At 46.2% G+C, this 27,088-nt stretch overlaps 1 protein-coding gene across 2 annotated transcripts in view; it reads right to left on the reverse strand.

The window, feature by feature from the left end:
- CRTC3 (CREB regulated transcription coactivator 3) overlaps window positions 1–23,411 on the reverse strand; it is an 84,920-nt gene extending 61,509 nt beyond the window's left edge. For both annotated transcript variants that reach the window (XM_084869131.1, XM_084869130.1), the window contains exons 1-2: window positions 23,050–23,411; window positions 11,838–11,936 (exon numbers count right to left, since the gene is read on the reverse strand). In XM_084869131.1, the coding sequence (XP_084725257.1) occupies window positions 11,838–11,936; window positions 23,050–23,181 (231 nt within the window). In that variant the 5' untranslated portion in view covers window positions 23,182–23,411. The remainder of the gene's footprint in view (window positions 1–11,837; window positions 11,937–23,049) is intronic.
- Window positions 23,412–27,088: the final 3,677 nt, after the last annotated feature.

Genomic DNA, 27,088 nt, shown 5'->3' on the forward strand with positions numbered 1-27,088 from the left:
GAGAGAAAGCAACCCCCAGGGGAATAGCTCAGACAAGAGGGGAGGAGCTGCCCGCAGACGGTGATGCTGGAGCTGGAGGGATGCGTGGCTCCGCATACAAGTGCAAGGTTAAGCGGGGATTAAGGTGTGATGGTCTCAGCAATGTCTCTTGTGCTAAGTTTGTTCTCAGGGTCCTAGACGCTGACTAAATTGTTTTCCACACACTTTCTTTCCTAGCTTGAGTATAAGACATTCCACCAAAATACAAAGAACTTCTTTATTTGTTTATTTTAAAATATATTTTTTATTGGTTTCAGAGAGGAAGGGAGAGGGAGAGGGAGAGGGAGAGGGAGAGAGAGAAACATCAATGATGAGAGAGAATCATGGATCGGCTGCCTCCTGCACACCCCCTACTGGGGATCGAGCCTGCAACCCTGGGCATGTGTCCTTGACTGGAATCAAACCTGGGAGAGACCCTTTGGTCTGCGGACCGACACTATCCACTGAGCCACACCAGCTAGGGCAAAGCTCTCTCTATTATTATTATTATTATTTTTAATTTAAAGCAATACATGAGAGGTACTGCAGAGGATGGAGTCCCGGGAAATGGGCCAGGCAGCCTTGGCCACTCACCAGCCTCAAGGCCCCTGTGATTAAGTCCTGTGCTTCAGTAAACATGCAAACTACTGTATATCGTGAACTTTGGAGCCATTCTTGAATAGCCAACACTTGGAATGTTGGATCTGCAAAGGCTAAGGGTCTCCTGTAGTTAAGGTAGTAAATAGTCAAGTCAAGTCAAGCAGAGTCAACAATTTTGTTAGGTTAAGTTATCTTTGCCAAAAAGCAACAAGGCCACATGTATTAATTACCTTACAAATATTTGTACTCTGACTGAATAAATCTATCTATGGAAATCTATGATCAGAAACACAGATGACTCATACACCGAGGTGTTTATTATTACATTATTCATAATAAAGAAAAACTGGAATGAACCGAAATGTCCAGCATATAGGGAGTGCCTATGAATTATAAGTCATATATGATGAAATATTATTAAGGTATTAAATTACACTTACAAAGAATTTTAATAACATAATAACTAACATGAAAAAGAAAACAGGATATAAAGAATTATATCGCCTGTATAAAAGTTACTTGAAAAATAACAACAAAAACCACATTAAAATGGCAATTTCTAGTTGATAAAATATGGATCCTCACCCGGCTCACCTTGACCATAACCCTGTGGAACAGATGCTATTCACACCTCTGTTTTACAAATATAGAAACTAACGCTTTTATTTTTAATTTTTAAAAGATGATCTTTTTTATTTATTAATATATTTTTATTGACTTCAGAGAGAAAGGGAGAGGGAGAGAGAGAAATAGAAACATCAATGATGAGAGAGAATCATTGACCAGCTGCCTCCTGCATATTCCCGCTGGGGAGCGAATTCAAAACCTGGGCATGTGCCCCTGACCGGAATCGAACCTGGGACCCTGCAGTCCACAGGCCAATGCTCTATCCACTGTACCAATCCGTCTAGGGCTAGACACAGATGCTTTTAGACTTAAGTAGAACACCCAGCTGGTAAGTGGCTAGCACCTAAGCCAGGATCACGTCAAAGCCCAGGGTGTAGTTGGGACCCTGGACGTGGCAAGGGCGGCAGAGTAAGTGGCCACAGTTACAATGCCAAGAACGCGAGAAAACGCCTCCAACATGCTCACCTGTGCCAGGTGACACATTAACTCATTTATTCCTCATGACAAAACTCTGATACTGCCATCACCGCCATCCTCACGTCACAGGCGAGGACACCGGCAGAGAGATGGGGAGTGACGTGCCCAAGGTCATAAGGCTGGAAAGTGGCAGAAGCCGGAACTGAATCCGAGTCTGACCTTTTGGCCACCATACGATGCAGCACTGGTATTGGCCTAAAGCTTTTACTTTCTTTTCTTTTCTTTTTAAAAAAATATATTTTATTGATTTTTTTACAGAGAAGAAGAGAGGGATAGAGAGCTAGAAACATCGATGAGAGAGAAACATCGATCAGCGGCCTCCTGCACACTCCCCACTGGGGATGTGCCCACAACCAAAGTACATGCCCTTGACCGGAATCGAACCTGGGACCTTTCAGTCCGCAGGCTGATGTTCTATCCATTGAGCCACACCAGTTTCGGCCCAAAGCTTTTACTGTCAAACAAAACATACACCGGCATGTCAGTCCTCGCGGTATTTCTTTTCAGATAGATCTTTGGTTTCGTCCAAAGGATGGACTTCTCAGAAGTTCCCACCTCTCCCAACTCCCTGGCTTAGAACCTTAAAATTAATGGAATATGTCAGCCTTTTTTCTTTTTTTTTTTTAAATATATTTTAATGATTTTTTTTTACAGAGAGGAAGGGAGAGGGATAGAGAGCTAGAAACATCGATGAGAGAGAAACATCGATCAGCGGCCTCCTGCACACCCTCCACTGGGGATGTGCCCGCAACCAAGGTACATGCCCTTGACCGGAATCGAACCTGGGACCCTTCAGTCTGCAGGTCGATGCTCTATCCACTGAACCACACCGGTCTCGGCTATGTCAGCCTTTTAAGGCACCATTGGGAGCCCCGTGCTCACCCTGACTAATAGGAAGCACGTGAAAGGTGGAAGGAGAATGGACATGTTCCGGTTCTCTCGTTCAAGTTCTCCTAGAGGCCGACGGTCCTAATTGAGTGCGTGGGCCAGTGTCTCCTCGCCCCTCCCACCATTTCAAAGACCGTTATTCCCGACCGCTAGAAACTCAGGGGTTGTCTGCTTTTCCCTTTCATTCTGTGGGGCTTCTGTTCAACACATACAGCCAGACCCAAAGGAAGGAAAAAGCACTCCTCAAACATGCATTAAAAATGTGCCACCCGCATTCCTGGTCCCAGCTCCTCTTGGGATAGACGCGCATTCCAAAGCTATGAAGTCAGCCCCCAACTTTCTGTGATTCTCCTGTTTATTTCCTTAGGCAGAAGGGAAGATGCCGCTGGAAGTCAAAACTCAAAGGTAAAGCAGTGAGCAAATCAGACACAGAGGTGGTAAAGAAGTCACAGCGGCGCCCTCGCTGGTTTGGCTTAATGGATAGAGTGCCAGCCTCTGGACTGAAGGGTCCCAGGTTCGATTCCAGCCGAGGGCACATGCCTGGATTTCAGGCTCTATCCCCAGTCGGGGACAAGCAGGGGGCAGCCAGTCAATGATTCTCTTTCATCATTGATGTTTCTATCTCTCCCTCTCCCTTCCTCTCTAAAATCAATAAAATATATTAAAAAAAAAAAAAAAAAAAAGTCACAGCTGCAAAGTGCACGTGGTTTGGGAGGTACGGGCTCCAAGACAGAAGTTAGGAACTAGGTCAGAAAAACACCGTTTTCTGAAAAAGAGACTAAGACGGAACATAAAACATGTATTAGTAATGGGTGAAAATCTTCCCTGGAAATAACGCATGCTAAAGCAATGTGTAAGCATGAGTGCAGAAGCCCGAGGTCACTGCCCTATGGTGTTATATCGAACAGGAATTGGATAGAAGGGCATTGTGTCAGGGCCGGCAGAGAGCATGCTGTACCCAAGAGCGGGGCTGGCGAAGGTTTATGGCTTTGGAAACAAAATTCCCTCTCACTTTTAAGTTGTGAGCAGATGACTATGCCACAAAAGCCACAGGCTATGACGAATGGACCTACACAAACAGAATTTAGCTAGTGGCCTGGGAAGGAATCAGTTATCTTTCCATCCTACTTCCCTAACTCACTCCGGCTCCCAAACCCTTTGGCCCATGCCTCCCGGCCACCATTACTCAGTTTATTATTATTATTATTTTTTAAATATATTTTATTGATTTTTAACAGAGAGAAAGGGAGAGAGATAGAGAGCTAGAAACGTCGATGAGAAACATCGATCAGCTGCCTCTTGCACACCCCCTACTGGGGATGTGCCCGCAATCAAGGTACATGCCCTTGACCGGAATCGAACCTGGGACCTTTCAGTCTGCAGACCGATGCTCTACCACTGAGCCAAACCAGCTTCGGCCCAGTTTATTATTATTATTATTATCATTATTATTATTTGACAATTATTATTATCCCTATTTTAATATATGTTAATCCTCACCCGAGGATATTTTTCCATTGATTTTTAGAGAGAGTAGAAGGGAGAGGGAAAGAGAGAGAAATATTGAGGTGAGGAAACACATCGATTGGTTGCCTGCTTACCAGGCATGTGACCTTGACCGGAATGGAACCTGGGACCCTTAAGTCTGCAGGCTGATGCTCTGTCCACTGAGCTAACCGGAAAAGGGCTTATTTATCCTTATTTTACATGTGAAAAATAGGCTGACAGATGGAAAGAATGTCCAGGTATGTCAAATAACTCCTTTTCTGCTTCCCATCTAGCACCACGCTACCGAAACATTTTCCACAATTTTATTGGCCTACATTTTACACATTCAGAAACCAGGCATAAAAATTTAAGGAAATTATTTTTTAAATATTTAATCTCTCCATATAAAAGCCTAATATGCAAACTGTCCCCTAGGAAGTTCAACCAGGAGACGGGGAGTTCGATCACTCGCTGTGATGTGCGCTGACCCCCAGGAGTGGTGCAGCATGAAGGGCGGCTCCAGCAGGCAGCCAGAAGGAAAGTCCTGGTGAGTAGCTGGAAGGCCCTGATCGGCCCTGATCATCGGGCCTGATCATGGGGACCCTACCTGTGCACTAATTTTGTGCACTGGACCTCTAGTTTTTAATATTTAATCCTATCTAATAAAGAGGGAATAGGGCTAAGTGACTCTCACGCTGTCGCACAGATGGCAGCACCCACAGCCAATAAGGAGGTAATATGCTAATTGACTGCCCCACCCTCAAAGATGGCAGCACCCACAGCCAATAAGGAGGTGATATGCTAATTGACTGCCCCACCCTCAAAGATGGTGGCACCCACACCCAATAAAGATGGAATATGCTAATTGCTGTCCCGCCCTCAAAGATGGTGGCACCCACAGCCACAAGATGACAGTGCCCAGTCCCCTCAGCCCTGCCGATTGCTCATTAAGGCTCAGTCCAATATAGAGAGAAGCCCCCTGTTCCTCTCTCTGTGGCTGACCTTCGGGCCACACAGCCAACAGATGCCCTGGCAGCTGGCACAGACTAGACAACAGTTACTGGTCCCCTAACCAGAAGAGACAGCCCAGCCCTCGAGAAGGAGGTAACACCCACTTCCTCCTCTCTGCCCTCGATGTCCATAAGCCAGGCCCTGCCTAGAGATACGAGGGCTAGGACCCGAGCCATCCTTGACTGATGGCCTGCCCCTTGCTAAGGATTTCCAGAAGGCAGCCTGAAAAAGCTTGCTTTGATTTACTCATCTGATTCTGATAAGGCCCAATCGGTTACAGGAAAAGAATGTGCTTCTGATTCCCCATGAGGATGGGAAATTGGTCTTGAACCAGTATTAAAATAGTACTGTGCTTAGCAACTAATGCTGTAGTCAAGATCAAATAAAATAACAGATGTGAAAGCATTTTTTTGCAAGCTCCCAAGTGATCTAGCATGTAAAAGGAAGAGGACTGTGTTTACATAAATAATTATAAGCAACTTAACTTGAATCAAAGCTTCTATACCATGTTCATGGATTAGAACAGCGGTCGCCAACCTGTGGTCCCTGAGGTCTGAAAGGTTGGTGATTAGAAGACTCAGTATTATTAAGATAGCAATTCTATGCAGCCTGTTCTGCAGATTCAGTGCGGCCCATTTAAAATCCTAGCAGACTCTTTTGTAGAAATCAACAAGCTAATTCTAAAATCTGATGGACAAGCAAAGAAACTAAAACAAGCAGGACACCTTTGAAAAAGAACCACGTGGGAGTGTTCGCAGTGCCTGATTCCCAGCCTTCTAGCAAGGTACAGCAATGGAGACGGCATGGTGTTAGCAAAAGGACAGACACAGAGACCAGTGGGGCAGAAGACGCAGTCAGGGAGTAGACCCACACGTGCATGGTCAAGTGATTTTCAACAAAATCGTCAAGGCAATTCAGTAAGGAAAGCAAAGTCTTCTCAACAAATGGTGCTGGAAGAAATCAATACCCATATGCAAAAAGAGTGATCCTGCCGGGACTGGTTTGGCTCAGCAGATAGAACGTCAGCCTGCGGACTGAAGGGTCCCGGGTTCGATTCCGGTCAAGGGCATGTACCTTGGTTGCGGGCGCATCCCCAGTAGGGGGTGTGCAAGAGGCAGCTGATCGATGATTCTCTCTCATCGATGTTTCTAACTCTCTGTCCCTCTCAATTCCTCTCTGTGTAAAATCAATAAAATATATTTTTAAAAAAAGAGTGATCCTCAACCCATTACTTTGTCCTACATTTATAAAAAATTGACTTGAAATTACTTAAGTTTAAAACCTAAAACTATAAAACTTTTAATTTTTTTAAATATATTTTTATTGATGTCAGAGAGGAAGGGAGAAGGATAGAGAGAAACATCAATGATGAGAGAGAAGCACCGATCGGCTGCCTCCTGCACACCCACCTCTGGGGATCGAGCCTGAAACCCAGGCATGTGCCTCTAGCCGGAATCGAACCTGGGACCCTTCAGTCCGCGGCCAACGCTCCATCCACTGAGCCAAACTGGCGAGAGACTATAAAACTTTTAGAAGAACACAAAGGAAAAACAACTTTTTGACCCAGAGTTAAGCAAAGAATTCTTAGAAAAATCACAAAAGGCATAAGTCATAGAATAACAAAATGATAAACTGGACTTCATCAAAATTAAAAACATCTGCTCTTTTAGACGTTTGTTAAGAAAATGAAAAGACAAGCCACAGACTGGTAGAAAATACTTGCTAAATACATATCAGATTGAGAAATGGTATCCAAAGTATATAAAGAATTCTCATAAGAAAACGAACAACTCGCCGAAACCGGTTTGGCTCAATGGATAGAGCGTCAGCTTGGGGACTGAAAGGTCCCGGGTTCGATTCCGGTCAAGGGCATGTACCTTGGTTGCGGGCATATACCCAGTAGGGGGTGTACAAGAGGCAGCTGATCGATGACTCTCATCGATGGTTCTAACTCTCTATCTCTCTCTCTTCCTCTCTGTACAAAATCAATAAAATATTTTTTTTTAAAAAGAAAAGAAAATGAACAACTCAATTTAAAAACTGGACAAAAGATTTGAAGAGACACTTTGCCAAAGAAGGTACAAGAATAGCAAACAAGCACATAAAAAGCTGCTCAGCGTTACTAATCATTAAGAAAATGCAAATTAAAACCACAATGCATTAGAATGACCAAAAATTTTTAAAAGGAAGTGCCACCATCTCATATCTATTAAGATGACTACTATTAAAAAAAATCCCACCCTAGCTGGCTTGGCTCAGTGGATAGAGCATCGACCTTCGGACTAAAGGATCTCATATTTGATTCCGGTCAAGGGCACATGCCGGGGCTGTGGGCTTGATCGACAGTAGGGAGCATGCAAGTGGCAGCCAGTTAGTGATTCTCTCTCATCATTGATGTTTCTATCTCTCTCTCTCATTCTCCCTTCCTCTCTCAAAGCAATAAAAATATATTTTAAAATAATCCCATAAAGCCGAAACCGGTTTGGCTCAGTGGTAGAGCGTTGGTCTGCGGACTGAAAGGTCCCGGGTTCGATTCCGGTCAGGGGCATGTACATTGGTTGCGGGCACATCCTCGGTAGGGGGTGTGCAGGAGGCAGCTGGTCGATGTTTCTCTCTCATCGACGTTTCTAGTTCTCTATCTCTCTCCCTTCCTCTCTGTAAGAAATCAATAAAATATATATTTTTTTTAAATAATCCCATAAAATAACGAGTGTTGGGGAGGATGTAGAAAAATTGGAACTTTTGCACATTGCTGGTGAGACTGTAAAATGGTACAGCAGCTGTGGAAAACAGTGTAGGAGTTCCTCAAAAAATTAAAACTAGAATTACCATACAATCTATAGCAATCCCACTTCTGGATATGCACTCAAAAAGAATTTGCAATCATGTTCTGGAAAAGATATTTGCCCTCCTATGTCCACAGCAGCATTATTCACAATAGCCAAGCAACCCAAATGTCCATCAATGGATGAATGGATAATCAAAATATGGCTTATTCATACATTGGATTATTATTCGGCCTTAAAAAAGAAGGAAATCCTGTCACATGCTACAGCATGGATAAGCCTTGAGAACATTACGCTAAGTGAAACAGCCAGTCAAACAAAGGTAAGCCCTGCATGATGTCACCTGTATGAATGAGGAGCATGGAATTCACAAAGACAGATGTAGAATGATGGTTGCCAGAGGCTCAGGAATGGGAATGGGGAGTTGTTATTTAATGGATTTAGGGTTTCCATTCCATGGCATGAAAGAGTTCTGGAAATTGGTGCACAGCAACGTGAATATACATTGTTGTTATTGTTGTTAATTACTTTGAGAGAGAAACATTGATTCTTGTTCCACTTATTTATGTGTTCATTGGTTGATTCTCATATGTGCCCTGACCAGAATCGAACCCACGTGACAATGCTCTAACCCAGTGTTTCCCAAACTTCAGACATATGTGTACCACTTCTATAATTTTCGTATCGCTGAGGACCCCTCGTACTCATGAGAACGTAGAATTAGGCGCAGCTAAGCACGGTGCAGTGCACATCCCCACCAAACTCCGGTGCAACGCGTACCCCCACCAGACTCTTCCCGCACCCCTGGGGGTACGCGGACCACACTTTGGGAAACACTGCTCTAACCAATCGAGCTACTGGGCCAGGATTTGTTCTGTATCTTGATTGTGGTGCAGATTTTTCTATACAAAACTGTAGACCTAAAAAAGGTCAGCTGTACTCTATGTAAATTATACCTAAAAAATGTTTACTTAAAGAAATCACTACTTCTTGGATTCCCTTTCTTTCCTCAGTTTGTCAAGAATTCTAGGAAGAGGATTTATTATCAAAACTAGAGGTCTGGTGTATGAAAATTCATGCGGGGGCTGAGGGGGAAGTCCCTCAGCTCAGCCTGCCTCCTCTCACAGTCTGGGAGCCTTCAAGGGCAGGAAGGGACCCAGTGATCAGGGGAAGGCGATGCCCCCATCACACCTCTGCTGCTGCCGGCAGCGCAAGCCTCGGCTGGCCCTGGTTACCTGAGCCTCCGGCAGCCCCGGGCAGCTGGGCAGCAGCCATCCGAGACTTGCCTGTGCCTTGGGCTGGCCCTGGGCAGCCGGGCAGCCATCATGTGAGACTTGCCTGCACCTCAGGCTGGCCCTGAGCGGCTGGGGGGCTGGGGGACTCTGGAGGCAGGCTACCTTTTGGTGCATGGGAGGACATTCAACCAACTGAGCCACGCTGGCCAGGGCCACCATCCTAATTATAATGAATACCATTAGTAACAGGACAAATGAAAACCACTCACTGAATGAGGTATAAGGACATCACTTCTGTGCTATTCCTGCCAAAAATGCATAATCTGAATCTAATCACAAAAAAACATCAGACAAACCCCAACTAAGGGATATTCTTCAAAAGTGGCAAGGCCACAAAGGTCAAAAATAAATTTTTTCATGTCAAAATAAAAGACTGAAAAACTGTTCCAGACTGAAGGCGACTACAGACAACCATTAAGCGCACGAGATTTTGAACTAGACCCTATTGCTACAGAGGACAGTAATGGGACATTGGACAAAACCTAAATGGGGTTTGAGGATCCGACGGTAACAATTATTGCTGCTCATTTCCTGATTTTAATGGCTCTATTTTGGTCTTATGTAGGACAATGTCCTTGCTTGTAGGAAATACACAGGGGAGATATTTGGGGGCGATACAGCATGAGGTCAGCAACTTATTATCAAAGTAGGAAAATTATTTGTACGGCACTTCCAACTTTTCTGTAAGCTTGTGATTGTTTCAGAGTAAAAAAAAAAAAAAATGTATTCAAGAAAGAATCCTGGGATAGTCAGTGCCTGTCACGTCATCCCACACCCCAATGCGACAGAGAGGGACAGGACAACGAAATTTGTATTCCTCTAAAACTGACAATAAAGTGCCACAGATTTGGGACCTCAAAAACACCTGCCCTTGACAATGCTTTATTTTCTGAAGCATGAAATCCAGCCCAGCACAGAGGTCTGTGTTATTTGGATACAGAATGATTCAATAGACCAACAGACAAGAGGTTCGATCTACAGAAGTAGACTGCTAGTAATGACAGTATTAAAGTATATTAATTCAATGTATATTAAAGTCAAGATCCCAGTGGGATAGGTACAGATCTGTTCATACTGTACTTTTTATAATCACCGCTATATTTCAGAGTTCCGTTTAGCCCTCTTAAATGGAAGTCCCCAATTTAAATAATACTTCTGCATTATGGCACATCATCAAACAAGTCAGCCCAGTTTTCACAAGAAAGAAAGACTACTTTTTAAATGGGGAGACATCTAGCCCTGGCCGGTGTGGCTCAGTGGATAGAATGTCTTTGGACTGAAGGGTCCCAGGTTCAATTTCGGTCAGGGGCACAGGCCCTGGTTGTGGGCTTGATCCCTAGTAGGGGGCATGCAGGAGGCAGCCGATCCATGATTCTCTCTCATCACTGATGTTTCTGTTTCTCTCTCTCTCTCTCTCTCTCCCCCTTCCTCTCTGAAATCAACAAAAATATTTTTTTTTTATAAATATATTTTATTGATTTTTTTACAGAGAGGAAGAGAGAGGGATAGAGAGTTAGAAACATCGATGAGAGAGAATCATCGATCAGCTGCCTCCTGCACACCCCCTACTGGGGATGTGCCCGCAACCAAGGTACATGCCCTTGACTGGAATCGAACCCGGGATCTTTCAGTCTGCAAGCCGACGCTCTATCCACTGAGCCAAACCGGTTTCGGCAATTTTTTTTTTTTTTTAAATAACAATAGGCCTAACCGGTTTGGCTCAGTGAATAGAGCTTCGACCTGCAGACTCAAGGGTCCCAAGTTCGATTCCAATCAAGGAAGAGCATGTACCTCTGTTGCGGGCACATACTCAGTAGGGAGTGTGCAGGAGACAGCTGATAGATGTTTCTAAATCTCTATCCCTCTCCCTCCCTCTCTGTAAAAAAAAAAAATCAATAAAATATATTTTAAAATAATAATTAATAAAATACACACTAGATAACAAAGATTTTATAGGAAAAATAAAAAATGTGAAATATTTCATAAATGTTTTTATATTGATTATACATTGAAATGGTAATATTTTGAATATATTGAGTTAAATAATCTATATATGTAAAAGCCTAAGTGACTGTTACGACCGGACAACCAGACGACCAGCTGGTAGCTATGACACGCACTGACCACCAGGGGGAAGACGCTCAATGCAGGAACTGCCCCCGATGGTCAGTGCATGCCCACAGCCAACCTCCCATAGTCCCTCCCCCGCAGCCAGTCAGACCAATCAGCTCCGATCAGAACTAGGCGAGACTGCCCTGATTGGCCCTGATCCCAGGCCAGGCCGAGGGACCCCCCCCCCCCCCCCGTTACCCTGCACCAATTCATGCATTGGGCCTCTAGTTATTTAAATAATTTAAATAAATTTTAATCCACTTGGTTGATTTTCATGTGGCTACTGAAAAAACTGAAATCACATATATATGGCTCGAATTATATTTCCACTGACCAGTACTGCCTTAGGCCATTTGTGAGATTACACGCTGCTAAATGCTGTAGGAACTAGGGAAGAGGATGATGATGGACTTCCCGGAAAAACACTGAACTAGATCTAGGACAGGTTTGCCCTTCAAGGTCTAATCTTTTTAAGGATAATCTCTGCCCATCTTTTCGAAGTCCACTCAGCCACACGAAACAAATATCCGGGTACCTGGAATTCCGACGCACTGCTCCGCAGCTGGCTCACGTTGGGCAGGGACCCGCCGTGGTACTGTGTCAGGCGCAGTTGCTGAAGCTTCTGAAACTGAACCTGGAAACAGAGAGATTTCAAAAACGTTGAGACGCACGCACACAAAATAGAGAGAGAGAGAGAGAAACTCAACCCCTTTGACACCTGACAGCAAAGCTCTCAAGAAAGCACCCAAGTACGGTGTTTTGAAGAGAAATGGTTCATGAGTGGGAAGTCTTGGTTTCAATTTCTTCTCTACTCAAAACTTTCAGGTTTCCGGTGCTTTGTGGTTTTTTTGTCTGCCTATTTTTGTAAAGAATTTACCCATGTTCCTTCCACATGGCCTGTGTGGCATGATAGTCCTCCTGCGAGACATCTGAGTGTGTATGTGTAGGCAAGCAAGCACTATCTTTAATAGCGACAAGGAATTTCTATCTTTTAAAAAAATATTTATTTTTTAAATTTATTGATTTCAGAGAGGAAGAGAGAGGGAGAGAGAGAGAGAGAAACATCAATGATGAGAGAGAATCTTAGATCAGCTGCCTCCTGTACTCCCCCCACTGGGGATTGAGCCCACAACCTGGGCATGTGCCCTTGGCTGGAATGGAGCCTAGAACCCTTTAGTCTGCAGGCCCTATCCACTGAGCAAACCTGGCCAGGGCAGGGAATTCTATGAAGAATAACTAAGCCACTGTCCAGCCGTCTGTGACATTAGCTGCCCTCCCATCTCCATGTTCTTCTCCAGTCATTCACCTTTATGGGTAAAGGCTGCATAGTTGTAGCCGAAACCGGTCTGGCTCAGTGGATAGAGCGTCGGCCTGCGCACTGAAAGGTCCCGGGTTCGATTACAGTCAAGGGCATGTACCTTGGTTGTGGGCACATCCCCAGTAGGGGATGTGCAAGAGGCAGCTGATCGATGATTCTCTCTCATCAACGTTTCTCTCTATCCCTCTCTCTTCCTCTCTGTAAAAAATCAATAAAATATATATATTTTTTAAAAAAAGACTGCATAGTTGTAATCATGACACAGGTACACGCTGAAGCCTTTTCTAGATTACATAATCATATTTCATGGCAACATAACACTTGTTCTGAATCATTTCCATAGGACACATTCCAAAGAGTGATTACTAAGTCTTCTGGGTACGGGCCTTTGAATGGCTCTCGACACGTACCGCCAAATGTGTTCCCAAAAGGCATATCCATGCACACAGGAGAGAGCAGTCTCACCGAAAACCTCACCCACGCTGGGTAAGACCACGAACTGGGGTCAGAAAGGAGGCTGACGGAACAGGTACAAGATGGATTTCCACCGTTTCAACGTGCCTTTCTCCCGCCAGCTGCCCCCCTCGCTTCGTTTTTCAAAAGGCAATAAACTGGTTACAGTTCTTGTAAACCCCAAAGTGGTCCAGTTTGGTGTGTAAGAGTCCTCTTTCTAAAATAATAAATGACCTCTGCGGTTACATAACGCTTGGCACTTATGATTCATGCTGGGAGGAAAGGGTAGACGGGAACCCCGAGGCAGGCTTTGACCCTTTCGTTACTGCTTCTCTTTGTCTGATTGCAAACACTGCCAGGGCCGAGTCTCCCCTGCCCGCTTCATCTCTAACCCGGGGAGGCTGGATTAGACCTGGAGACCAGACCTAGGGAAGTTCAGAGGCTTGTGCAAGGTTGAGGGAGGTCTTACGCAAGCTGACGTCTAACTAAAAACCCATATTCTTTCTTTTCTTCTTATATTTTTATTGATTTCAGAGAGGAAGGGAGAGAGGGAGAGAGAGAGAGACACATCAATGATGAGAGAATCACTGACCAGCTGCCTCCCTCACGCCCCCCATTGAGGACCCAGCCCATAACCTAGGCATGTTCCCTTGACCGGAATCGAGCCCGGGACCTTTCAATCTGCAGGCCGACGCTCTATCCAGTGAGCCACACCAGCTAGGGAAATCCATATTTCTTCTTATTTCTGTCACATTCTTTTCCTCCCTGCCCCCCTATTTCTCTCAATGACCATACTGCTTACAAGCTGAGAGAAAAGTGAAGTTCTGTTAACCAAAAACATTGCTGACCCCATAAAGCCCTCTGATTTTTTGTTTTTTTCCATTTATTATGAAAACTTTCAAATATATACAAAATAGACAGATGCATAATGAAACCCCATCGAGCCCTCTTCCAGCTTCAACAATGTTCCCAACTTATGTCTAATCTTTTTTTAAATATATTTTATTGATTTTTCACAGAGAGGGAGGGAAAGGAATAGAGCTAGAAACATCCATGAGACATCGATCAACTGCCTCCTGCACACCCCCGACTGGGAATGTGCCCGCAACCAAGGTACATGCCCTTGACCGGAATCAAACCCGGGACCCTTCAGTCCGCAGGCTGACGCTCTATCCACTGAGCCACACCGGTTTTGGCGTATGTCTAATCTTGATCCATCTTTTCCTCCTCCCCTGCCCGCAGCAGTCCACTAAAGAAATCCTGGGAATCATATTCCGTATTCCAAAAGATAAGGACGTTGTATCTGTCTGGACGTTTTAAACCCTTTGGCAGGCTTACTTTGTTTAAGTTCTGTTTGACCTACAGAATTTTATTTCTCAAACCTACTTCCCTGGGAGATGGTGATGACCTATTAACCAAAACCCAGATCTGAGAGTCAAAGGAGAGGAGGAGGTCATGGTGAGCTTTCCCACCCATCAGCTGAGTCAGAAGAATCAAGTCTCAGCTTTTGATCTTAACATCCTCAAAGTTCTCCCCGGAAGCATTTGACGGCTGTCCTTGAGATTCTCGAGACACAATTCTCACCCTTCTTGATCTAGAGCCTTTGATTCCTTCTTCCATCAATCTGTCCATTTGTTCACTGACATACCAACTTTTTAAAACTACGTATATTTTGCCTTAGCTGGTCTGGCTCAGTGGATAGAGCGTCAGCCTGCGGACTGAAGGGTCCCAGGTTTGATTCCAGTCAAGGGCCACATGCCTGGGTTGCGGGTTTGATCCCCAATAAGGAGGCGTGCAGGAGGCAGCCAATCAATGATTCTCTTTCCTCATTGATGTTTGTTTTAAAATATATTTTACTGGGGGGTGCAGGAGGCAGCTGGTCGATGTTTCTCTCTCAACAATATTTCTGGCTTTCTATTCCTCTCTCTTCCTCTCTGTAGAAAAATCAATAAAAAAATTTTTTAAAATAATTCCTAAAAAAAAAAAAAATGGTGCTGAAAAATTTGGTCAGATACATGCAAAAATAAATAAATAAATAAATAAATAAATAAATAAAAACTAGAAGGAAAAAAAAAGAAAAAGAAAGAAAGATAGAAAAAAGAGGCATGACAGTGGTATACAAAATGTAAAGCTCTGGGCAGCTTCCCAAAATACCATTATTGGTGCCCCTAAAGCTCTGAGCAATTTGGGTATTTTTCTCTCTTGAGACGTAGAACCACTGAACCAGAAAGAACCTTCGAGACTGTCCGTGACACTGTCCTGACAGCTCACCGATGATGCAAATGAGAACCAGAAAACGATTAGTGTGAAGCAGAGGTCACAGACTGGCAGGAGTAGAGAGTTCTGTTTGACCCACATGACCTTGAACCACTCAAAGTTTAAAATTTTAATTTTTGCCCCAGCCAGTTTGGCTCAGTGGATACAGCATCGGCCTGTGGACTGAAGGGTCCCAGGTTCCATTCAGGTCAAGAGCACACACCTCCTCGGTTGCAGGCTCCTCCCTGGCTCGGACCCTGGTCAGGGCGCTTGCAAAAGCAACCAATTGATGTGTTTCTCTCACATCGATGTTTCTCTCTGTCTTTCCCTCTCTCTTCTACTCTCTCTAAAAAATCAATGGGAAAATATCCTCAGGTGAGGATTTAAAACAAAATAATAATAATAGAGTAAAATTTTAATTTTAAAAATTGGAAAACTGCATAAAAATCTGGATTTCCAGCTTCTACTAACTGAGACCAGACAATACTGAATCCATATTCTTTTTTTAAAAATATATTTTATTAGCCGAAACCGGTTTGGCTCAGTGGTAGAGCATCGGTCTGCGGACTGAAGGGTCCCGGGTTCGATTCTGGTCAAGGGGCATGTACATGGTTGCGGGCACATCCCCGATAGGGGGTGTGCAGGAGGCAGCTGGTCGATGTTTCTCTCTCATCGACATTTCTAGCTCTCTATCTCTCTCCCTTCCTCTCTGTAAAAAATCAATAAAATATATTTAAAAAAATTCTTCCTATAAAAATATATTTTATCAATTTTTTTTTTACAGAGAGAAAGGGAGAGGGATAGAGAGCTAGAAACATCGCTGAGAGAGAAACATCAATCAGCTGCCTCCTGCTCACCCCACACAGGCTGATGCTCTGGTTCGATTCCAGTCAAGGAATCCATAAAATATATTTAAGGAAAAAAAAAAAAAAAGACTCACTATAAAGCTATAGTAATCTAGGCAGTCCGCTATTGTGAAAGAAAAAAAAAAGAGAGAGAAAGAGAGAGAGAGAGAGAGATATCAACAGAACAGAAGAGAGTTCAAAAACAGACTCACACATATATGGCCAGTTGATTTTTAACAAAAAATGTCATAGCAATTCAATAGGGAAAGAAAAGTGTCTTCAACAAATGCTTCTCAAGTGGTTAATATACAGACATTCATTCAGTGTGACAGCCAGATTCCAACCCCAGCTCTACCTCTTACCAGCCATGCAACCTTCCCTCTCAAGCCTTAACTTGCTCGCCTGCAAAATAAAGAACATTCTAGAAACATACTCCATAGGGCCATGAGGACTACGTGAGATGAGGAATGTAAGGGGATCGGTACATTGCCAGGCAAAAAGATAATGTTCAATGCTTAGCCCAAGCCTAACCTTTGTAGTCTCCTCCGTCTATTTTTAAGCTAAAAATAATGTTTCTTACAAATAATCAAGCCTAATTAACGCTCCAGGTTGACGTGTTGAGTTTATCCTGTGGTTTCTCTTTTTTATTTTTTTTTATTTTAAATATATATTTTATTGATTTTTTACAGAGAGGAAGAGAGAGGAATAGAGGATTAGAAACATCAATGAAAGAGAAACATCCATCAGCTGCCTCTTGCACACCCCCTACTGGGGATGTGCCCGCAACCAAGGTCCGTGCCCTTGACCGGAATTGAACCCGGGACCTTTCGGTCCGCAGACCGACGCTCTATCCACTGAGCCAAACTGGTTTCGGCTATCCTGTGGTTTCCCAATACTACACGTTGTCCTTCAAAGCTGAACTTCTGGAACAAGTTCCCAAGCCCGTCTCCGTTTTTCTCCCATTCATTCCTCAATGCCTTCCAACCTCCCTCCCGGCCAATGTAGCAGCTCTCACCACGGTTACCAATGACCTCTACGTGACTAGTAGACCAAAGGACATGTCCTTATCATGTTAGATCAAGTCAGCAGCCCTGGGCTGGGCTTGTTGACATTTCCTCCTCTCAGCAATCGCCCTCCTTGCTTTTCTGTCTAGTGGCTCTTCAGTCTGCTTTGCTGGCATCTCTTCCTCATCCTCCTCTCCCTCCCCCCGTTAAGCTCGGGAGCTCCTTGGGCTTCTCCTAGGCCCTCTTTGCATCTCACTCTAAAGCAGGGGTCATGAACTCAAATGGCTATAGGTGCCAAGCATGACAGATAACTAAGCAAAGTGGGCTAGAATCCCTATGAGGAACACATTAGGGAGTGGTGGGGAGTGTGGCAAAGTGAAGAACACATACATGCCCTATCTGATAGTGGCAGCCACTACTCAGCTCCAGGTAACTGCTGCCTGCAGAAATATAGGATGAGCCGAAACCGGTTTGGCTCAGTGGATAGAGCATCAGTCTGCGGACTAAAAGGTCCCAGGTTCGATTCCGGTCAAGGGCATGTACCTTGGTTGTGGGCACATCTCCGGTAGGGGGTGTGCAGGAGGCAGCTGGTTAATGTTTCTCTCTCATCGATGTTTCTAGCTCTCTATCCCTTTCCCTTCCTCTCTGTGGAAAAATCAATAAAATATATATTTTTAAAAAAAGAAAAGCCGAGACCGGTTTGGCTCAATGGATAGAGCATCGGCTTGGGGACTGAAGGGTCCCAGGTTCGATTCCGGTCAAGGGCATGTACCTTGTTTGCGGGCATATCCCCAGTAGGGGGTGTGCAAGAGGCAGCTGATCGATGACTCTCTCTCATCGATGTTTCTAACTCTCTATCTCTCTCCCTTCCTCTCTGTACAAAATCAATAAAATATATATTAAAAAAAAAAAAGAGAAAAAAAGAAAAAAGAAATGTAGGATGAGTGTTGTTAGATAAATCTCATTTTTTCAAGAGGCCAAAATCCATATATTTTTTTTGCATGCTGCTTCGTTTATTTAATTTTTATTGATTTCAAAGAGTAAGGGAGAGGGAGAGCTAGAAACATCAATGATGAGAGAGAATCATTGATCCACTGCCTCCTACACGTCCCCCCACTGGGGACTGAGCCCAAAACCTAGGCATGTGCCCTGACCAGGAAATGAACCCAGACCTCCTGGTTTATAGGTAGACACTCAATCACTGAGCCACCCTGGCCGGGCCAAAGTCCATATTTTATTATTTTTTTAAAATATATTTTATTGATTTTTTACAGAGAGGAAGAGAGAGGGATACAGAGTTAGAAACATCAATGAGAAAGAATCATCAATCAGCTGCCTCCTGCACACCCCCTACCGGGGATGTGCCGCAACCCATGTACATGCCCTTGACCGGAATCGAACCCGGGACCCTTCAGTCCCCAAGCCAACGCTCTATCCATTGAGCCAAACCAGTCTCGGCCAAAGTCCATATTTTAATGGAAAATCTCAATATTCATTGTTGGCCGTAATTTTGGGGGCGGGGGAACACATTTGGGCACCCCAACCAAATTTAAAACATGTCAGAGAACCAAATTAAAATTTAGGCCAATTGGAAAGATTTATCCTAGAAATTCTTCCCCGGCAGCTGAAGCTACAAAGACTCCCACGTTTATATCTCTAGCCAGGACTTCTCTCCTGAGCTCCAGGACCACTTAGCTGGACCCTCACTACTCACATGCCCCACAGGCACCTCAAACTCAGCATCTCTCTCTCTTTTCAAAATATATTTCTATTGGTTTCAGAGAGGGAGGGAGGGAGAGAGAAACATCAATGATGAGAGAGAATCACTGATCGGCTGCCTCCTGCACGCCCCCCACCAGGGACTGAGCCCGCAACCCAGGCCTGTGCCCTGACTGGGGATCGAACCGTGACCTCTGGCTCGTGGGTCAACGTTCAACCACCGAGCCTTGCTGGCCGGGCACCAAACTGAGGAGTCTGCTCCCACCTTGCTCCTGCCAGTGCTCCCCTTCTTAATGGAGGAAACCCTGAAATGGCTCAAGTCTGGAAGCGGGGGCTGATCCGTGAGTCCTCCCTCCCCCTCGAAAATTCACTAAGGCTGTCCTTTCGACATTCTAAGTACCAATCTGTTCACCTCTCTGCCTCCCTATTGCTACCACCCAGTCCATGCCATTGGCACACCTCCTAGGACAGTATTACAACCTCCAGTGCCTCTGTCACCTGCTCCTCTGTTCTATCCGCCATTCTGGAGCTGGAGGCATTCTTCGAAAATGCTAAGCTCCCCTGGTTCAACCCCTTCAATGACTCTCCATGGTCCTTAAGATCAAGAGATCAAGTCCCGAATCCTGACTCTGGTTGTATCGCAGCTCTAAGCAAAGAACATTATATACAGGTTTATGTTTGAACATTTTTGAGTGACAACATCAAACTCATTTAAGTGAACACTGAGGATCTGTGAAAAATTCTGCCTTTAAAAAAAGTCTAGCTCTAGCCTAACCGGTTTGGCCCAGTGGATGGAGCAGCGACCTGAGGAATGAAAGGTCCCGGGTTCGATTCCGGTCAGGGGCATGTATGTACCTGGGTTGCAGGCACATCACCAAGAGGAGGTGTGCAGGAGGCAGCTGATGGATGATTCTCTCTCATCGATGTTTCTAACTCTCTTTCCCTCTCACTTCCTCTCTGTAAAAAAAAAAATCGATAAAATATGTTTTTTAAAAAGTCTGGCCCTAGATAGTTCGGCTCAGTGGATAGAGTGTCGGACTGCGGACTGAAGGGTCCCAGGTTCAATTCCGGTCAAGGGCACATGCCTGGGTTGCATGCAATTCCCACTGTGGGGTGTGCAGGAGGCAGCCGATCAATGATTCTCTCTAATCATTGATGCTTCTATCTCTCTCTCCCTCTCCCTTCCTCTCTGAAGTCAATAAAAATATCTATATAATAAAAGTCTTAGTGACCGTTAATGCGGATCCACCAGAACAACCGGTCGCTATGATATTCACTGACCACCAGGGCGCAGACACTCCCTGCAGGAGCTGCCCCCTGGTTGTCAGTGCGCTCCCACAGGGGGAACCCTGCTCAGCCAGAAGCCAGGCTCACGGCTGGAGAGCACAGTGGTGGTGGTTTAACCTCTCCTACCTCTGAGGCAGCGCTAAGGAGCAGCAAGCCAGCGGGTGGTAAGAAGCAAGGGGTCCTGGACTGCAAGAGAGCACAGGCTGGGCTGAGGGACCCCTGCCCCCACAGTGCATGAATTTTGCACACTGGGCCTCTAGTATTAAATAAATAAATAAAAAGTCTGTATCTTACTAATGGCTTCAGGGATGTGTTTTTAAAAATATATATTTTATTGATTTTTTACAGAGAGGAAGAGAGAGGGATAGAGAGTTAGAAACATCAATGAGAGAGAGAATCATCAATCAGCTGACTCTTGCACACCTCCTACTGGGGATGTGCCCGCAACCAAGGTACATGCCCTTGACCAGAATCGAACATGGGACCTTTTCAGTCTGCAGGCCGCCGCTCTATCCACTGAGCCAAACCGGTTTCGGCTTCAGGGATGTTTTAAAGGGGAGTCGTGTACTGGGTGAGAAACTGGATAAACTCCAGGTACATACATAGTCATAGAGAATGCATGTACCTATACCTATGTAATTCATGTACCTATAAAACACAAAAGGAAACAGACCCCAGCATCAAATCCCTCAACTTCTACCCATTCTCCTCAATGTGCTCTGAGCTTGTCATGTCATGCTCATCCCTGCATCCAACCAAGGTCACGGGTAAATGCCTGTGGACACCGGGCAGGTACTAAAAGAATGAAGTGAGTCAAGGCATGAGAAAAAAATTTCTTGAAATCCTCAGCCTGCTTTTATCCACATATTTCCGAGTGTGACAGAAATCTAAATATAAGAAAAAATTTCCCCCTAGCTTCACTAAAAGGAAGCACTGTCAAAAATATGATAAATGGCACCGGCCAGTGTGGTTCAGTGGTTGGTGTGGACCATTAAACCAAGAGGTCACCGGTTCGATTCCTGGTCAGAGCACACGCCCAGGTTGCAGGTGATTCCCAGAGTGGGGTGTGCAGGAGGCAGCCGATCAACTATGCTCTCTCATCATTGATGCTTCTATCTCTTTCTCCCTCTCCCTTCCTCTCTCTCTCTCTCTCTCTAAAAATCAATAAAAGTGTTTTTATTGATAACTGGCCACGTGGCACCTAGCCTCGGTGGAGGATCACAACAGTGAGTGGTGTGAACTGTGGCCAATTAAGAGAACTCAACGTTCCATTCGAGGGGGGCAGCCACCCAGCTCCAGCCACTAGCTGTCACATGGGAATTCAGGATGGATGCCTCCCAATTTTAAACGTGTATATATATATAATACTATATCATATATGTATCTATACTTAAACAAATACTTTATATAGAGAGAAATACATACATATTTTATACAGAAATGCACAAATCAATTTTCTGTGAAAAACGTTGGTTTTCTGCAAAGACCTCCCAATTAAAAAATTCTGGCAACAGCCGAAATCGGTTTGGCTCAGTGGATGGAGCATCGGCCTGCGGAATGAGGGCGTCCCGGGTTCCATTCCCATCAAGGGCATGTACATTGGCTGCGGGCACATCCCCGGTGGGGAGTGAGGGGGGGCTCGGCTGGTCGATGTTCCTCTCTCATCATGTTCTAGCTCTCTACTCTCTGTCCCTCTCCCTTCCTCTCTGCAAAAATAAATAAATAAATAAACAGGAAAATATATTTTAAAAAATAAAAATTCTAGCCAACAGATTCAAGCAATTTTCCCCCCCCAAACACCGTGCTGGTCAAAAAATAAGTCGTCTGCAGTGGTTTGGCTCAGTGGATAGAGCGTCAGCCTGCGGACTGAAGGGTCCCAGGTTCGATTCCGGTCAAGGGCATGGACCTTGTTGCGGGCACATCCCCGGCGGGGGTGTGCAGGGGGCAGCTGGTCGATGTTTCTCTCTCATCGATGTTTCTAACTCTGTCCCTCTCCCTTCCTCCCTGTAAAAAATCAATTATTTATTTATTTATTTATTTATTTAATAATAAGGTGTCTGCAGCTCAGGGAGCTGGACCACCGGTTTGCAACTCTGCACTCAGTCCGCCTTCAGGACGTCTCCCCGCCCCACAGCATCTGTATCCTCCTCCATCCCTCAAGATCAGCATCAGGTCCCTCCAGACCTGAAGAACCACCACCTCCTCCTCCTCCTCCTCCTCCCCCTCCCCCTCCTCCTCCTCCTCCTCCTCCTCCTCCTCCTCCTCCTCCTCCTCCTCCATCCCCAGCTCGCGCCCTGCCCGCAGCCCGGCTCTCCATCCTCCCGGCCGCCCTCCCCAGTTGCTCAATCCCGCCGGGTGTTTTCCCGCTCGGGCCTCGCTCGCTCCTCCAGGACCCCCCTCGGGCCCCGGCCACGCCGGGGTGCACCTTACCCGCCCGCGTGAGGCGCCCGCGATGAACCCGCTGGGCCGGCCCGGAGGCGGCACCCAGACCCCAGGAGCCCGGCCCCGAGCGGGGCGCCCCGGAGGGCGGCGGGGGGGGATGGAGGGGGGACTCCGGGGCCCGCGCCCCGACGCCCCGCGGTCCGGCTCGGAGCCGCATTGCATTTCCTCCCGGGCTCCGGCTCAGCCTCCCCCGCGCGGTCCCGGCCCGTCTCCCCGCAAAAGCCCGGCCCCGCCACCTCCCGCCTCCGCGGCGCGCGGGGCGTCGGAAAGCGGGGAAGCGCCGAGGCCGCGGCCGCCGCCGGCCCCGCTCCGGCTCCCGGGCGCCGCCCCGGCCCGACCCCGCGGCCGCCTCAGGCCCGCAGCCTCTCCCCTGCCGCCGCCGCCGCCGGCCGCCCCCGCCCGCCCCGGCCCGGCCCTCCTCACCCGCGACAGGGTGAGGTCCGTCATGAGCTGCTCGAAGGCCCGCGTCTCCTCGGCCTGGCGCTGCGTGTGCAGCGCGATCTTCTCACTGAACTTCCGCGGGTTGGCGCTGCCCGAGCCCGGCGAAGAGGCCATAGCGCGGCCCGGCGTTGGCAGAGACGAGACGGCGGGCGCCGGGGCCTGGCGGCTCGGCCCACACCCGTCGGTCGGTCGGTCGGTCCGTCTGTCAGTCCGCAGGCCGTCCCAGCCGCCGCCGCCCGAGGGCCTTCCTCCGGCGCGACCCCGCTGAGGAGCCGCCGCGGCCCCAGAGCCAGCGAGCGGCCGGGAGCGCGCGAGGTCTGCCCCTGCGCGCTGGCCCCGCCCAGGCCCCGCCCCCACGTCGACAGATCCCGCCCCCACGCCGCCAAGCCCCGCCCAGTGCCTCCCATTAGGCCACGCCCCCACTCGCCAGGCCACGCCCGCCGATCCAGAGCGGAACCCAGGCTTCTGCAGGCTCCGCACCCCGCTGCAACCAGAGGAAACCCCCATCAGCAAAGCAAACGGACCCCATGGGTGCGGGAGAAGCGAGCCTACTATTTTTTTAAAATATATTTTATTGGTTTTTTACAGAGAGGAAGAGAGAGGGATAGAGAGTCAGAAACATCAATGAGAGAGAAACGTCCATCAGCTGCCTCCTGCACACCTCCCACTGGGAATGTGCCCGCAACCCAAGTACATGCCCTTGACCAGAATCGAACCTGAGACCCTTCAGTCCGCAGGCCGACGCTCTATCCACTGAGCCAAACCGGCCTCGGCCGAGCCTACTATTTCACTGGAAATGCTGCAATTTGGGGACAGCCTGGCTTCTGTATTAACGTTACAATTTTATTTTGTTTTTTAAAATATATTTTATTGATTTTTTACAGAGAGAGAGAAGAATAGAGGGCTAGAAGCATCCATCAGCTGCCTCCTGCACACATCTTACTGGGGATGTGCCCGCAACTAAGGTACATGCGCTTGACGGGAATCAAACCTGGGATCCTTCAGTCCGCAGACATTCGCTCTATCCACTGAGCCACACCGGTTTCGGCTACGTTACAATTTTAGAACACGTTTAACACCCTTCTCCCCCAAAAGTAGGATGGTTTACTTCCTGGTGTGACTGCAGTTGGAGCCATTCTCTCCTTTAGGTCCTGCGACCCTCTGGCTCCCAGCTCGCTCCCTCCTGAGATTCGTTTTTTTCGCTGACCATCTGCTCAGGCCCATCCCAGTCCAAGTTACTTAATCCGGATCTTTTTTAAAACCATCTCCTGATTTGCACGGACTTGCGACACCCTATCCCCCCGCCCTGGTGCAACCTCTTCCGTCCTCAGCACAGGCTCCTTTCTCGAGTTCTTGCCAAGTCTCCCTGCGGCCTCTGCCAACACTGGCTCCATCCAGCCCGGGTGTCATCCTTTGGAACCAGCCTGCGGGCCTCCGGAGTTTTTAGCATCTCAGAAGCCACTTCAGTGTCCATGCTGATGTGCATAAGGATGTCCTGGGCAGCCGAAACCGGTGTGGCTCAGTGGATAGAGTGTCGGCCTGCGGACTGAAAGGTCCCAGGTTCGATTCCGGTCAAGGGCATGTACCTTGGTTTCGGGCACATCCCGAGCAAGGGATGTGTAAGAGGCAGCTGATCAATGATTCTCTCTCTTCGATGTTTCTAACTCTCTATTCCTCTCTGTAAAAAAATCAATAAAAAATATATATATTTTTTTAAAAAAGATGTCCTGGGCATGTCTGTTTTACACATGGCATGCCTCTGAGTGCAGAAAACATGAACAACCCACGCCCTCCGCCATCAAGATGAGACACATCAAAACATTTTGCTTCACTCACTTGGTATTTAGCAAAGAAATACAAAATTAGAACAACTCACGCCCCACCCTTCATCACTCTCCATCCTCCCTAGAGATAGTCCCTGTGCTCAAGTGAGTGCATTTCAGTCCATTTCTCTTCATGGTTTTTTTTATACGTTTATTACATCGGATGTATGGGCCTACCCACTGCATATGGAATGCCAATTTTTGTTTTTAAATCTTACAAAAATGACATGTTATAACCATTATAGCTTGTCTCCTTTTTGGTTCTTGTAAGTGTATTTCCAGTAGGACATGATCTCACGCATCTGGGGGAAATGGTGAACAACATAGACGGATGAACAAGAACAGACCCAGAGACAAGGAGGCATGGATCAGACTGTCGGAGCTCAGAGGGAGGGTTTAAAAGGGAGATAAAAGGGAGAGATCAGCCGAAACCAGTTTGGCTCAGTGGATAGAGCGTCGGCCTGCAGACTCAAGAGTCCCGGGTTCGATTCCGGTCAAGGGCATGTACCTTGGTTGCCGGCATATCCCCGGAGGCAGCTGATCGATGATTCTCTCTCATCGATGTTTCTAACTCTGTCCTTCTCTCTTCCTCTCTGTAAAAAAATCAATAAAATATATATTTAAAAAAAAAAAAAAAAAGGGAGAGATCAACCAAAGGACTTGTGTGCATGCATATGAGCCTAACCAGTGATCACGGACAACAGGGAGGTGGTGGCATGCGTGGGGAGGGGTGTGGGATGGGAACGGGGGAAGGGGGATGAGGACAAATATGAGATACTTTAATCAATAAAGAAATTTAAACAAAAAAAATAACATGCTGAGTAATCTATTGCAGCTTTTTTTTTTTTTTTAATTGATTTCAGAGAGGAAGGGAGAGGGAGAGATAGAAGCATCAATGATGACAAATATTGTGAATCGGCTGCCTCCTGCACGTCCCCTACTGGGGATGGAGCCCACAACCCAGGCATGTGCCCTGTCCAGGTATCCAACCTTGATCTCCTGGTTCATATGTCGAAACTCAACCTCTGAGCCACAGCTTTTTTCATTTTCCTTTTTTTTTTTTTTAAAAATAAGATCCATCTGTTTTAACTACCGTGCAGTATTTCATTATGTTTTTCATGTCTCTCATATACAGTACCTAGCTGGATTTTTTTAGACTGTTTAATGTGACAACTGATAACTCTATTAGCTGGAGTTTAGTTTTTAAAAATTATAATTGATTTCTTCTGTTTCATTTTGTGCTGTTTACCATGTTTTTTATATTTTATTTTCTGATTTCCTGTTATATTGTCTGGGTTCATTTTTAGAGAACAAAATTCATTCCGCAGCCCAAACCGGTTTAGCTCAGTGGATAGAGCGTCGGCCTGCGGACTGAAAGGTCCCGGGTTCAATTCCACTCAAGGGCATGTACAGGCACATTCCCAATGGGGGGTGTGCAGGAGGCAGCTGATCGATGATTCTCTCTCATCTATGTTTCTAATTCTCTATCCCTCTCTCCTTCTCTCTGTAAAAAATCAATAAAATATATATATTTTTTAATTCATTCCACATAGTTTAAGTACAAAAAGATTATTACAGGGCATAAAATGGCTTAAGGGCTCGTTAGGGGGTGGGGGAACTAAAGGTGAACATTCAGGCAGGACTTTGAGAGCCATCCTGCAGAACCAGGCCACCAATAAAGTCACTGCAACCTGGCCGGTGTGGCTCAGTGGTTGAATGTCAACCTATGAACCAGGAGGTCAGGGTTTGATTCCTGGTCAGGGCACATGGCTGGGTTTTGAGCTTAATCCCCAGAGTGGGTGTGCAGGAGGCAGCCAATCAATGACTCTCTCATCATTGATGTTTCTATCTCTCCTCCTTCCTTCCTCCCTGAAATCAATCAATAAATATATTTTTAAAATTCCACATCTGTCAGGAGATCCTTAGCGCTGGTGAGGATCTGCCCCCTGGTGGTCAGTGTCCGTCATGGCGACCAGTAGTTCCACCCTTCCGTCGATTTGCGTATTACCCTTTAACTATATAGGATTGTCACTTTCGTTAAATGCAGCTGCAATTTTAAACTTTGAGCCACTATTCAATCAGACCTTAGTAATGTTTATTTTCCCTGCCCCCTTATTTCTTTTTATGTTGAGGCTACTTTAAGCATTTTACTTTAAAGAAGGCTACTCACATGTTAAGAATCTCTTTGAGCCTTAGCA

The sequence above is a fragment of the Pipistrellus hanaki genome, assembly GCF_964339955.1.
Source record: "Pipistrellus hanaki genome assembly, chromosome: 21".
NCBI lineage: Eukaryota > Metazoa > Chordata > Mammalia > Chiroptera > Vespertilionidae > Pipistrellus > Pipistrellus hanaki.